This window comes from Poecilia latipinna, unplaced genomic scaffold (genome assembly GCF_001443285.1).
Source record: "Poecilia latipinna isolate Pla-1442-1.1 unplaced genomic scaffold, P_latipinna-1.0 Scaffold1172, whole genome shotgun sequence".
NCBI classification, from domain to species: Eukaryota; Metazoa; Chordata; class Actinopteri; order Cyprinodontiformes; family Poeciliidae; genus Poecilia; species Poecilia latipinna.
This window is the reverse complement of record NW_015113788.1, coordinates 145,915-159,475: the sequence shown is the minus strand read 5'-3', so window position 1 is coordinate 159,475 and position 13,561 is coordinate 145,915. Positions and strand designations below refer to the sequence as shown.

Below are 13,561 nucleotides of genomic sequence, written 5' to 3'. Positions count from 1 at the left end.
TTAATTCAAAGACCTACTTTTTCGTATCCCTTGGATGTGTGTTCTTTCTTCTTCTCTACCATATTCTTCTTCGTCACTTTCTTCTTCTTTTTTCACAGAGAAGGAAGCCAAAGGCTTTTCTCTCTCCATTTGGTCTTTCAGCCCAAATTCAGTGTGGCGCTGCTGTAGTTGTTTTGTTCTGTTGAAAGAAATTGTAACAGGAATATTTAAGAAACTTTTATCTCTGAAATTAGATGCTCTGTCTCCTTTTGAGACTTTGCTTTAAGCAGGTTGTCGCAACTCTCTTCCTCCTTTAACAAGATTTTTATTTTATTTTTTACCAATATTTCACTTAGATGGCTTAAATAGTAAAAGTTAGTACACACAACTAAATGGGCCTCAAAGATTTTACAGGGTAATTCTGCCTGGAAATTGTGATTTTTGCTAAACTACTGATATTTTTCTCATAAAAAAATCCTCGGACATTGGTCTCGATTGTTATACTGACTATTCTTCCTTGTTTTAGTACACAGATAAAAACAAAAGACTACTTTGGTTATATCTGCAAGACTTTTTAATGTAATTTAAGGATTTCAGTTTTAGGTTTGAACTCTAGCTAACTTTTAAACCAAGTGATTTTGTTGGCCTGAATAACCTTGTTAGTTTGTCTGGACAGAACAGTTACGAAACATTTGATCCAATAAATGCAATATTTGGCTTGACATGAAACCACATATGTGTGAAGACATTTTAATTGACAACAACAGGTCATGATGAAACTAAGTCAAATTAGATCACAAAATCAAGGCAAATAGAAAGGCAGGCAGGACTGGAAACACAACACGGGGAATTAGTCCTTCAGTATGACTTAATGTTAAAAGTCTAATTTAAATCTGTTTACAAAGCATCAATAACCCCATACGATGTCAAGAGAATGTATCTTACCTCCTGATGCCACTCAGTTGAAGAAATGAAACAGAAAGTTTACGCTGCTGAACCTTTTCAAATATTCCCACCTCACGTTATGTCACAACCCTGGACTATGCCCTTTAAAACTGTTAGCTTTATGGGCAAGGTTGTGTTTATAGTAAATTTACAAAGAAAACCAAGGCAGAGATGCCTCTAATATCTCCAGCCCATTGAAGGAGTTTGTAAAGATTTTTCTCCAGAGATCTTTGACTGTATGGAGAGGTTAGTGTAGATAAGCTCTTCATCCTGATGATAAAACAAAGTAAGGATAAAGCCTGGTTACATTAATTTGGGGAGTATATTTTTCTCTGAAGGAATTTTTTTCTCCTCTTTCTTCCATATCTTCTCCCCAATCCTCATTGTCTCTCATTTTTCCCATTAGTTCAAGTTAAAGATAATGAAATTATGCAAAATAATAATAATAATAATAATAATAATAATAATAATAATAATAATAATAATGAAACAGTCAGACTTATGGGGATGGGCGCTCAGTCTTCCAAGTATAATAGAAATCCAGTCGATTTCACTATGAGTTTAAAAAGACCCCCTAGGATCTTTTGAAACTGGGGCTGCATGATACCAGGAAGCAAATTTAACTTGCAAAAATCAACATTGCTGGTTTGGCTTGAGCTTTACAATCAATGGACGCCAAATCAATGCAGGCGATTCTGACTGAGGTTCAAGCAGTTTTAATTTCAAGCAATCATATAACCTCCACACTATGATGAAATCATGTTACATGGTCCTTAGAAAATACAATATGCGATATTCTACAACAGTTACGTTAGGATACAAGTTGGCAATATGGGGACTCAGATGTAAGAAGCTTGTGAGTTCTTCACAACAGAAACCAGCATGTCTCCTGTGAGCAGATAAAGCGTTATGATGGCAAAGCTGATTAATGTTTGACAGAAACTGAACTTGCAGAGAAAAGAAACCGAAAATAATATTGGCTGAAAAAGACATTGAGAGGTCTCCTTGCTTTGATGATGCTCAGAGTTGTTGAGCTTTTTTTAAAAAAAAACGTTTTCAGCCGATCTGTCATCTAAATATCAATAACCATCAATGCAACTTTTAAAAATTGTTCTTCTGGGATTCCCTTCCAAGGAGAGAACCAACTCACTCATGCTATAAAAACAGTACAACCCTGAACTCTAAGGTTTTTTTTAATTATGGCTAAATAAAAAATAAATAAACTGCATCTTTAAAACCTGGGCCACTTGCAGATACCTCTACTGGTACTGCCACCTCTACCTCAGCTGCCTATGTTTTTATCTTTGGGTATGATGTTGGTTCTAAATGAGGCTATATTTACCCATGTGTGCTGGAGACACACGGACTACATGATGTATAATACAGAGTGGGCCATAAGTTTCCATACATAGGAGAATGTAAAATGTTTATTTCTTTTATATTTCAGTTTCCCAAAAAGATGTGTTTGACAAAAGAGCAAAGAATTGAAATTATACCGATGGCAGGATCAGGAAGCGGTCTTTAACAGTAAACATGGAACGAGCATCACTGTTGCAGATCAACCACAAAGTGGTCCAAGACATACAGCGATTTACAGAGCCCCACAAACATAGAAACAGTTGTCCAATATAAAATTATTATTGTTTCTATGAATGGAAACTTATGGCTCACCCCGAGGTTTCTCTTAGTTGGGGGTGTAAGGGCACCAGACACAGCTTCTGAACAGAGAGGATCTTAGCTCTACAGGTCTAGTGGCAGAGAACTGAAACTAACTTTACACCCCCAAAAAATGCTTTTCAAGGATTTTGTGGACTTTATTCATTAGTAACTGGATAGACATATGCAGCAAATGGCCCTGGGCTGGGAGCTGAACCTGGCACACCTTCATCAAGGACTGTAGCCTCTATGGTCGGGCACCTGATGCCTGACCATAGAGCCATGTGGTGCCACCCCCCCCCCCTAAAATCTTTCCTAATATTTCAGCCTCACCTTATAACTGTGTTTCTCAAATCCAGTCCTCAGGGACCACTACCGCCCTGCATGTTTTAGGAGTTTCTCAAGTAAGACACCTAAAACACGGGTGTTAATCACCCACCTGACTCGAATATGCGGTTGATTGGCTTCTGCAGAATTTGATGCGATGCAGAGTAGGTAATGTAATCCTTTGAATCAGGAGTTATGGAACAGAGACACGTCTAACATATCCAGGTCAGTGCATATTCCAGTTCTCAGTTGTCCCCGAGGATTGGAATGGAGAAGCACTGCCTTAGAATAAGATAACCAGTGGACTCTGCCATGTAAAATGAGCTCACAAGGGCAGGAAGTTTAACAGAGTAAGCAGAAGCATGAATGACTTTATTTTGTAAACCACACTGCTGCAGTTTATTGAATTGTTTTACGAGTCTACTTGCAGTACCAAGAAAAGCTCAGTTCTTTCTTATACATAACGAATGTACCATTGTGTAAAAGGGTATGGATATAATCATCATGACATGTAAACAAAACTCACACAAGCATACCTGTAATTTTTAACATCATGACATTCATCTCTCAAAATGTGGATAATCCACAGATAGATTATAGATGAAACAGTGATAAAAAAAAAACAATTTTTACTTTTTCCACCATGGTATTTTGTTCAGAAACCTTAACGGGATCTTGAAGAACATCCCGGTCCAAATAACTGCTCCTGCAATCAGGTATCCAACAGGAACCTGCAGAGCAAAGCCCAACACCAGAACCACCAGCACTAAGGACAGGAGGATGTTGGAAACCTTGCTGATGTAAATTTCTTTCTCTGCTTCCTTCCTTGCATTCTCTTCCTCTTTCCTCCAAAACTCTTTAAGCTTCTTCTTGAGCTCCTCTTCTTTGTACTTGAGCTTGAATTCTGCCACCTTGCGGTCGATGGCGTTGCTTCTCTCGGCCAGGATGCTCTCCTGTCTTTCTCTGATCTTGCTTTCCTGTTTGGGGTAAAGCTTTGCGTGATAGTGACTGCCTCCGTTCAGGGCCACCAGCGTCTTGATCTTCTCCAGAAAGCACGCCACCTGCAGCTGGTCCTCCCGGTTTTTGTTGTTGAAGACGTGGAAGCAGCCGCTGCACTTGCGAATGAAGTTGCGGAGGTTGTCGTCGCTCTCGGAAATGACCTGGTTTATCGTTTTTCCCTCCAGCCGATCCCCGTGCGTGAACAGCACGAGGGTGTAGTCCCACACCCGTGGACCAAACTTAGCTTCAATCAGCTTTTGGGTGTCTTCGTCCTCCTGTGTCAACTGTCCAACTGGGACGACAAACACGAAGACGTGAGGGCCCGGCTCGTGGAGCGTGACGCGCATGAGAATCTCCCGGATGATTTCGTCCTTGTTGCGTTCTTTCCCAAACAGCCCAGGCGTGTCGATGACTTCGACGGGCGTATCTTCGATCGTCCCCTCCTCCTTTTCACAGTGGACGGTGACTCTCTTAAGCTTCATGTCGGATTTGAAGACAGTTTTGTTGAGGATTATGTTCCCAGTGCAACTCTTGCCGACTCCACTCTTCCCAATGAGCATGATCCTCAAAGGTTCTGAAAAGAAAATTAGCAAAAGAAATTACTCTTCTGTTGATAAAAAAAAACTCTTTTCTGTCTTTACTTGCTCAGAAATGTAACATTAGCTTATAGTAGTTAAATATGAATTGCGAGTAACTCTGTTAGGTTTTTTTTCTGACTTGTTCCAAACTGTTTGTTGACAAATTGCTTTTATAAAAAGTACATGAGGTGGACTGGCAGTGCTTGCTAACCACTAATCCAGGACATGTTACTGCACCATTGGTGTCTCTTCAGTCAGAGGCTTTTTCAGATTCACTGCGAGACTGACTGCTTTACATGAGATCCTTCCTGTCCACAGCATCCCCATCCAAAATGACTCTTTGAAGTTACTTGGATTATGTAAGTTAAGACTTTTAACATTAAACTGTGCTAAATAAAGCAATTTTGAATCTGAATCGAATTCACAAATAGAATTGAGCTTGTATAAATAAAGTACACATATATATTCCTGCAAGGCCCTGAAACAAAATCCAGATTTGCTTACAATCATCATAATTGTCATAACTATGAGAAATTAACCTTTGAAATCTTTCACTCTGTGTTGTTAATCATTAAATTGAGTTTTTATTGTATTTGTTTTTTTAAATTGGTTTAATCATGAATAAATAATTATCTCTGGATCATAGCTGAGTTGAGTTTTGTTACTCAAAGCCTAATCCGACCTTAGTTTCACTTTCTGGTTTCTGTTTTAAATGGGTGAAATGTTTAGGGTTTGAAATTTGTTACTCCTCTTAAAGTAGTAATGCCTTTTAAGCTAAGATGTGGTTATTCTATTATTCTTTTTTTTTTAAAATTATTATTATTTTTACTTCTTTGGGCTCTTTTGCATCATCACAAACACGTTAGTTATAATTTCCCAGTATCTCTTCCTGGTTTTCCTTGAGAACTAGTGACGGTTCTGAACTTTCACACTCGGCCTACCTGTGGTCTGTTCCGCGTCAGGGTTTCCGACAGCAGCCATGGCAGAAATCAGTTCTGGGGTTGGAAAATGGCTGCAGATTTAAACATCCAGTCCTAATATATCAGCTTTTTACGAGGAAGAGAAAAACGAAACTGAAACTTTAGCCAACAAATGTGAGGTGAGGCGAGGCGCTGACGGCCGCCACTTGAACTCACCAAGTGAATAATAATGGGAACAAAGGCTGGAATCCCTCTGTAAAAAGAAGCTGTCTGGCGCCATCTAGTGGTACTTATGAAGTACTACACCTCTGGATCTCATGTAAACACTAAGTCTCTGTAGACTTAGCAATTCACCTAATTAAAGAGGCAAATTCCGAATTTATAATTGTTTTTTCCCCTTTAAACCCAAATTACCCACGCTAATTTGTAATAACTGTTCACTCCATCAAGGTTTATACATATTTTTCCAGAAAAAATTAAGATACCAGCATAAACCAAAAGAAAGGACACAATGAAACGATGTAGGGATGGAGGAAGGACAACAGGAAAGAAACGAAGGAGGAACATAAGAAGTGAAGGTGGAAAGACACAAGGACAGAAGGGATGGACGATGAAGGAAAGGACAGAGACAGAAGTGAGTAAGAGACACAAGGAGGGCTAGGAATAAGGACACAATGAAGACAAAAAGGAAAAAGGGAAGGAAGGACAAAAAGATGGACAGAGAGAAGGAAAGTATACTGGACAGAAGATCACATATAGAAAATGGATTAGGGAATAAAGTCAGCGTAAAACTTAAAAGACAACCCTTATTTGACATGCAGTCCCTGTGAAAGATTTGCACTAAAAATGGACGTGGACGTCAGTAATTATGGCTTCCAACATGTCCTGTTGTTTTCAGGCTGGAATGATCACAAGGCAAACAAAATGTTCCATGTTAGAATTTATTGCAGATTTTCTCTAGTTCACACAGAGTAAAAAATATACATAAAATCTTAAATATATAATTAAAGCTGCAAACAGCCTCAAATACGTCTACGAAATGCCAGTTGCAGAGAAACTATCCACTTTCTGCAGCTATCTGGGATCTTCTCTGTCATATTCTGGGCTGGATGGTCAACAACTAGCTGAGTTTGTTTAAATAGATTGCTTTTTATGGGGGTTTAAAAATAGAACACAATTTCTAATATGGAAGAGGTCAGTGCCAATATATTTGCGTAGTGCTAAGTTTTGGTGTGTTGGGATCATCATCCTGTTGGAACATTCAACTGTGTCCAAGTTTTATCCATTTTTTATGACTGGAAGCCAAACAAACCCTCAGTTTGATGCTGTCACCATGATGCCTGATCTTTCTAAACATTATTCTCATAATTTTTGACAAACAGCTCAATCTTTGTCACAACTGACAATTTAACAGTTCTCCAGAAGGCATTTGGATTGTACTGGTGGGCAACTTGATATTTCCATCAAGCTTGAAGATGACCATTTAATAGCTGGGGTTTGAAGTCTTCATAAAGGAAAATTTCAAACTACTGTAGGTTCAAAATGACCATGTTTCTGCCTTACACTCATCATTTCCGATCCGCCAGTCTCTGCAGGAGCGCAATGACCGTATCCTGCTTGGAGGAGAGCAGCTCCAAAGCCGTGGCTATCCTTCCAAGAGACTCTGACATCCGCACCTCCCTCCTCTCACGCCTTTTCTCTCTGGCCTCCACCCTGCGCCGAGCCACCCGATCCAAGTAGCCCTGCTCTTCCTGCCGCTTCAGAACCTCCTGGAACAACCCGATGCTGCCTTGCTCCTTGTTTCCTTTCTGGTTCTGCCCCTCTGTTCCCGCACTCGCAGGCGCAGATAGTGAAGCGGCACTGGAAGCGGTGTGACAGGAAGACGTTGTGGGGAACGAAGAGAGCCCAAGGATGTTCTGAGTGTGGCTAAGTGGGGTCGTACTGAGGCAGAAAGGTGTGGCGCCCGACGTGAAAGACGGACCTTTTCGGCTTTTGTAGGCCGACGAGCCCATGTCTGTGCTGCCGGTTGAGCCAAGAGCGGAAGATGCAGAGGCTGTTTCAGTAAAACATGGTGAAGAGATAAACGATGGAGACGGTACGATGGTTGCTGGCTGAATGCTAGTAGTGACAATGTCACCATTGAGGACAATAACGGGCTTGACCTCTGGAGCATTGATAAGGGTAACAGTTGTTGCAGTGTGTGAGGGACTGGCAGCGGTGCTACTCATGATTTGGCTGGTGGCAGCTCCCAGGCCGGCCGCATCCAAACCCCCAGTCGCAGCAAAGTCCCCATTGGGACGGATGATGGTGGTGGGCTGCGGAAGCTGTACTGGTTTTGCAGGGATCTTTGTTGAAGGAATGGCCAGCGAAGAAGCTGTACTGCTACCTTTGCTCCTTTTGTTGCTAATGATCTGCGAGCCAATAGTATCGCAGAGCGTTGCGTCCATGAGCTACAGAGAGAAAAGGAAAACCACAAACTATTTTTATTCATGGCATCAAGATGAGCAGCTAGTCATACCATGTAAAATTAATGTAATTAATACTCCTCAGATCACTGTAAGGAAGATACAGATTTGAATTTTGTCTCTGGAAATTTTTAAAGACTTTTACAGACAATACAAGATACATATAGACACTGAGGCTTTATCTACCAGATTGTGTACCGTTGTGTAGAAGACAAGAGCTCATGATATAACAATATGAGCTCATGCAAAGTTAAGAGACTCTTCAACTGTACCAAGAACAAGAATTCCTGCACATTTTCCTGTTCAAATTTCACACTTTTCCACACTCAGAATTGTCAGAGTTGTCCATCCACAAAGGTTGAGTTACTTTATAAAATAAAATGCTTCTCCAGGGATCTGGCTCTAAAGGAGGAAAAAGTAGACTGGCAAAGAGTGACGAACTGACGATTGGTTATTGGACAAGTGGAGGGAAAATGGGAAAACAATCAATGATTTGGTGGATGAATGAATGATGGTTAGAGATAAGATAGATGTATGATAGAAGCAGATGAATGGATGTCTGTATGGAGGTATGAAGGATAGATGGATGAGTGGAACATTTAGACAGAGATCCTGGAATCAGTCCAGTTATAAGTTAAAGTTGAAGTCTTTTATATTTTAACATTCAAATCCATTGGGACTGTTTTCATTGTGGAATCACTCCGATGTGTGAACATCCTGCTAACACAACGTTTAGCCCTGACTTTTGTTTCTACTGCTTCTTTTTGGGGATTCAGAGCCTGTTAGACCAGATAATAGCAGTGCCTTCTTGTGCCTTCATTCTCCAACACTGGCTCTAGTTGCAAAGATAAAGCAAAAGAGGACAACAGGACAGTCGGTGCGCAATCATGCTTTTATCCAAACTCATTACAAAATGTCATTGGTGCTTTAGGAAGGTTTGGATTAGTCTTAAATTGCCCAGCAGAGGGATTTGTCTCCACCCTCCTCCTCCTGACTTACATCAAAGAATTCCCAGGATGTTTTGGCATGTCCCGTCTCCCGGCTGCGGTCCTTGACCCTCTTGTACGTGACAATGAGGTTGTTCCACTTGCGGCGGATTTTTTCCACGGGAAGGACGTGGCCCTTTGAGGCCATCTCTTCCTGGACGCTCTGGAAGAGCTGCGAGCGCTCCCGCGTCTCATAGAGACCCCAGCGGCGGCCGACAGCCTCTATCAGGCACAGGACAGCTTTGGAGGAGAAATCGGAGCCGGAGGAGAGCGTCTTGTCTGAGGGAGCAGGTGGCAGCACTGCAGCTGGGGACGGGACAAAGGCGGCTTTGATCAGGGGCTTTCTCACAATACTTTTCCTCACATAGCTTTAAAAGGAGCACATAAATCATAGCTGGTGCTGCCGTGACACACTTAAGAATAGGTGCCCAAAAATGGTGACAGGTAGAAATTTTTGGTGGAACTGATGTGATTCACCAACACAAAGTGAAAAAGAAGGAAGAGTGGATGATTTTCAAAATCGTTTACAATTGAAAATGTAAATACTGTGGAGAAAATTTGCACATCCAGAGTCAAATTATTCCACATTGTTCTCGGCAAAACACTTTGAGTCAGATGGGATGGAGAGCGTCTCCTGGAAAGTTAGATTTTCAATTGAGTTCAGGTACAGACTTTGACTAGACCATTTCAACACTTTGGCCCAGCTGTATTTTTAATGCTGCTGCCCATTAGGAACTCTAGCCCTCTCCACAGCCTCAAGGCTTTCATAGCCTAACAGGCTTTCTTCCAGGATTGAGCGATTCTAGCTCAACTCACCTTCCCATCAACTCTGACCAGCCTTGCATCCCCACAGCATGATGCTGTCACCACCGTGTTTCACAAAGGGACTGGTGAAGACAGAGCTGTGAAAATCATGTGTGGTTTTTCTTCACTTCACTTTGTTTTGGTTGATCACACCAAATCGCAACAAAACATATTCAAATAATAAAAAAAACAGTATGGAGGCTTTAGTAGATGATACCAATTTAACGGTTTAATAAAAAATAATTGCATTTGTGTAATTCGTGCTTTACCATCTAAATATGCAGCATATCACTAGATTTTACACATGAATGTGGTTTCTTCTCTTACCTGGGGCAATCTTCAGGTATGTTTTTCCGTCAGCTGATGATGTAAAGAACCGGTCTGTGCTCACGGGATCTGAGATCAAACAAATTACATGACAAGACTTGAAACGGTGCATGTATGAATTATGATTATTATGATTATTATGGGGTGTTAACATGGAGATGACACCTCTTATAGCTTTTAAACGACAACTGGAGTTCAGTGTCAACAGACAGATCTATGGCACCATGAATGGACTCATCTGTGCTCACACAGCAGAACGGAGGGAGCCGAGGTGTTGGCCTGCAGCTCCGTGTCAGTCAGTTCCTCCGCAGTCTGTTGCGCCCCTCCTCCACCTCCTCCCGCTCTGCATGCGGCATCTCCGCATGGCGCAGGCGACTCCCGGCTGCCCAAACCCAGCGCAGATGAGCTTTCATCCCCGGCTTCGGTTTTCACATGCATCGCTGCTGCGACGTCGGCGCCGCCTCCATGCAGGTTCGCGTCCATGGCTGCTGAGACATGAAGAAGAAGAAGACGACGAAGAAGAAAGAAGAAGAAGAAGAAGAAGAAGAAAAAAAAAAAACTAACGTATGCGCACGTTTTTGTCTGCGCAGGCGTTCAACGGGAGAGAAAGTTTGGAGATCGCGGTTGTTGATCGGCAATGCACGCTTCGGCCGGAAGTCACGCCGCCGCCGCGTTCGGCTCGAGGAACGTTCCGCTCGGTCGCGTGCGCGCCAGGGCGACGCTCCCCCACGCGCGGGTTTTGTTTCCCAGCGACGAGCAGAGAAATGGCTGCACCGTCCACCTCAGCTCAGCTGGCGGATGCGCAGGGCGGCTGCGCAGCTTGCAGCACAGATTTGCTGCTGGGGAAGCGTGACAGTGACGTCAGCTGCTCGCACGGCACGTGGTTAGCGAACGCGCAGCTTCAAAAATAAGGTCAAATGCATCAATTCAAACCCACAGGAAGCAGATACGTACCCAGGGTAGGTCTGATCTAAAACGTTCAAAAACTGGATTTGTTTCAGTAATCTATTCCAACAAATTATTATTTTAACCTACATATTGATTTAAGACAAGCATTGATATTTGGTTATAAAGTTAATAAAAACACACTTCAAATATAGGCTAACTTTTAATTCTTTTAATTTTTAATTCATAAAAGGCGAGTTCGTAATAATTTAGGAGCCTGTTAACTTGGTCCATACAATCCTCCCTGCACAAGAAGGGTGAACCCCAAAATGTCAAAAGTGAAGCTGATCCATAGATCACAGGAAAATTGAGTGGAAGGGGGGAAAAAAGAGAAAATCATTAAGTACATAGCAAAGTTACTGGTTGATTGCCAAATGGAGATGCTAAACTGACAATAATTAATACAAACTAAGTATTAAGTGTACAAGCTGATATTTCTTGAATTAGATATATATTTTTTATTGTTCTTATGAAATAAAATTTACTATTAGTTGAATTTGGGGTTTTCAAGAGGTCTAACTTAAGTCAGTTGGATTATCATCTTTGATCTCACGTCTTAACATCCAACAATTATGGTTTTTTTTTTCAACTTTTCAAGAAATTTAGGCCGATTGCACAAGTTTAGGAAACATTCTAGGTTAATTTATTACAGAAACGTTCACAAGACATCCACAGTCAGTGCCAGCTTGTAAATCTTTGGGCAGTTTTAAACATTGTACCACATTGTAATAAAAAAAAAACAAGCAACAAAAAACAAATTCATTTAAGAATAAAACATACAAAAACATCAAAACGAAATCAATACAAATTGCATTGGTCCTGCTTTAAAAAAAACCTTAAGGTTGTAATTGTGCTGAATATTTGGTCATTTTTGTTTACAGTTTTCTCACAAAAGCATTGAAAATTATGATTTTATAGTTTGTTTTAGAAGAAAAAAGAGTTTCTGAAGAGAAACATTTGGCAACTGCTTTCTGTTTGTACATGAGAGGCAGTTCAGGCTTAATGCACAATTACATCAGCTTATGTGGGCAACTGATAATAAGACATACCTCTTGCTTTGCGGTAATGCATTCCTCTTTACATAAAAGCTTGAAGGTTGACATCCTGACCATCAAATTCTTATCTGAGTAATACTTTTATCAACCAATGTGCTCAACCAGAGTTTGGATTTTAACAAAGAGGAACAGCATCGTAATAAAACTTCAAAAGTGGCTGCAAATACGAACTTGGCCTCAACAGGCCACCGTTGGGTCAAAAATTAGTACCAGTATTCCTCTATGGATTAAAGCAGTATTAGTGAGACTTTGAACATGTTAAAATGTGCAAATTGCAAATTCGGTTTTAATCTGTGAGAGTTAAATCCAGGTTTACTTTTTGCTCAGGGTGGATTTGCGCCGCGTTGTGCAATCGTAATGTTGTGAACCGTTGTACCAGATAAAGACTTCAGCAGTTCATCTCCCTGCAACGCACTGTTGTCATTTCATTAATATGCACCCTCCATTGCATACCTCTTAATTTTCATAAGTTATGGCCATAAATATGTGTAAATAAAGACTAAAAGCTGTCATAATCTAGCTATGTTTTAACACTTTAAAATCTTGTGTTAAAAAAAAGGGTTATCTTGGACTTCTGGTTATTTCTAGTTGTAAACATCTCAGGTTACGCCGCCATTTTATTCCCCCACAGTGCCAGACATTTGAGTTTCCATTGTGTATCTCTTTTCCTCTGGTCAACAAGAGTTTAGATAGATTATAGTGATAAATATTTGTGAAATATTAGGGAATGGAGAGGCGGGGTATGTGCTGGACGGGCCACCAGTCCATCACAGAAACCCACAGGATGAACAACCACACACACACACACACACACACACACACACACACACACTTAAGGACAATTAAGAGACCAACTGACCCAACAGTCATGTTTTTGGACTATCTGGAGAAGAACATGCATCCAGGCCGGGCTTTGAACCCACCTTTTTGGTTACCTCATTATTTTTTCCTATATTAAGGTGTTACCTGAGAAGCTACTTTTGGCTACATTTCCTTGGAAAGCCTTCCAGAGTGCATTAATTTAGACCCGAATTTCAAACGTCTGCCTATATAAATCTTCCTTATTTTAATTGTAAGTAGTTATTTAAATGTCCTGTGAGATGATATACTTACCCATGTACCCATAACAACTGGAACTTTCAATATCCAACAAGTCATTTTCACAATTTACCGTCTATTAAACGAGTGCCCCCCGGATTAATTTCACTCTCTGCAGCTGCAGCTGTGAAATTACCGTAATAACCCGATATTGGCTGGAAAGTGCAACGTCTCCCCTTTCAGAAACCGTTGGAATTTTTCAGATAGCGCCAAGTGTGGTGGAATTACGGTACTGCAAATGTTTACATGTCGGCGGCGACAGGTTCGGTTCTAGAAGGGTTAAGAGAAAGACTTTTACATGTGTTTTTGTTTATAAAGTCTGTGGGCCAACCGGTTGCAACAATGAGTCTCACAGCCGGCTGACGCAAGCCGAGTTCCCTCAACTGGCACAGCAACATTTCAGAGCAGTCGGTTGAGTCCTGTGTTTTAGTTCAACGCATTTCTGACCAATTCAGTCAATAGTTTCACCTGACGAGG

At 41.1% G+C, this 13,561-nt stretch overlaps 2 protein-coding genes across 3 annotated transcripts; both read right to left on the bottom strand.

Moving 5' to 3' along the window:
• Positions 1-1,972: 1,972 nt before the first annotated feature.
• Positions 1,973-5,626, bottom strand: LOC106960275 (GTPase IMAP family member 7). Its single transcript, XM_015053294.1, has 2 exons — positions 5,426-5,626; positions 1,973-4,480 (listed from the first exon to the last, which is right to left on the bottom strand). The coding sequence occupies exons 1-2, from the start codon at positions 5,463-5,465 to the stop codon at positions 3,537-3,539; spliced, it is 984 nt and encodes a 327-aa protein (XP_014908780.1). The 5' UTR covers positions 5,466-5,626; the 3' UTR covers positions 1,973-3,536.
• A 723-nt stretch (positions 5,627-6,349) lies between these two features.
• Positions 6,350-13,116, bottom strand: LOC106960267 (uncharacterized). 2 transcript variants are annotated; one of them, XM_015053271.1, is made up of 5 exons: positions 10,561-13,116; positions 10,235-10,471; positions 9,987-10,055; positions 8,869-9,161; positions 6,350-7,854 (listed from the first exon to the last, which is right to left on the bottom strand). In XM_015053271.1, the coding sequence occupies exons 2-5, from the start codon at positions 10,467-10,469 to the stop codon at positions 6,973-6,975; spliced, it is 1,479 nt and encodes a 492-aa protein (XP_014908757.1). In that variant the 5' UTR covers positions 10,470-10,471; positions 10,561-13,116; the 3' UTR covers positions 6,350-6,972. The 2 variants fall into 2 exon arrangements, with proteins under 2 accessions (XP_014908757.1, XP_014908756.1); XM_015053270.1 differs by having other exon boundaries at positions 10,235-13,116.
• Positions 13,117-13,561: the final 445 nt, after the last annotated feature.

Bases quoted from the DNA above. Each gene is read 5' to 3' on its own strand.
- LOC106960275 (XM_015053294.1), bottom strand. From the start codon at position 5,465: ATGGCTGCTGTCGGAAACCCTGACGCGGAACAGACCACAG. The intron at 4,481-5,425 runs GTAGGCCGAGTG...TTTTCTTTTCAG, and splicing joins TGACGCGGAACAGACCACAG to AACCTTTGAGGATCATGCTC.
- LOC106960267 (XM_015053270.1), bottom strand. From the start codon at position 10,469: ATGGACGCGAACCTGCATGGAGGCGGCGCCGACGTCGCAGCAGCGATG. The intron at 10,056-10,234 runs GTGAGCACAGAT...GTTTGATCTCAG, and splicing joins GGCTCCCTCCGTTCTGCTGT to ATCCCGTGAGCACAGACCGG. The intron at 9,162-9,986 runs GTAAGAGAAGAA...TCCCGTCCCCAG, and splicing joins ATACCTGAAGATTGCCCCAG to CTGCAGTGCTGCCACCTGCT.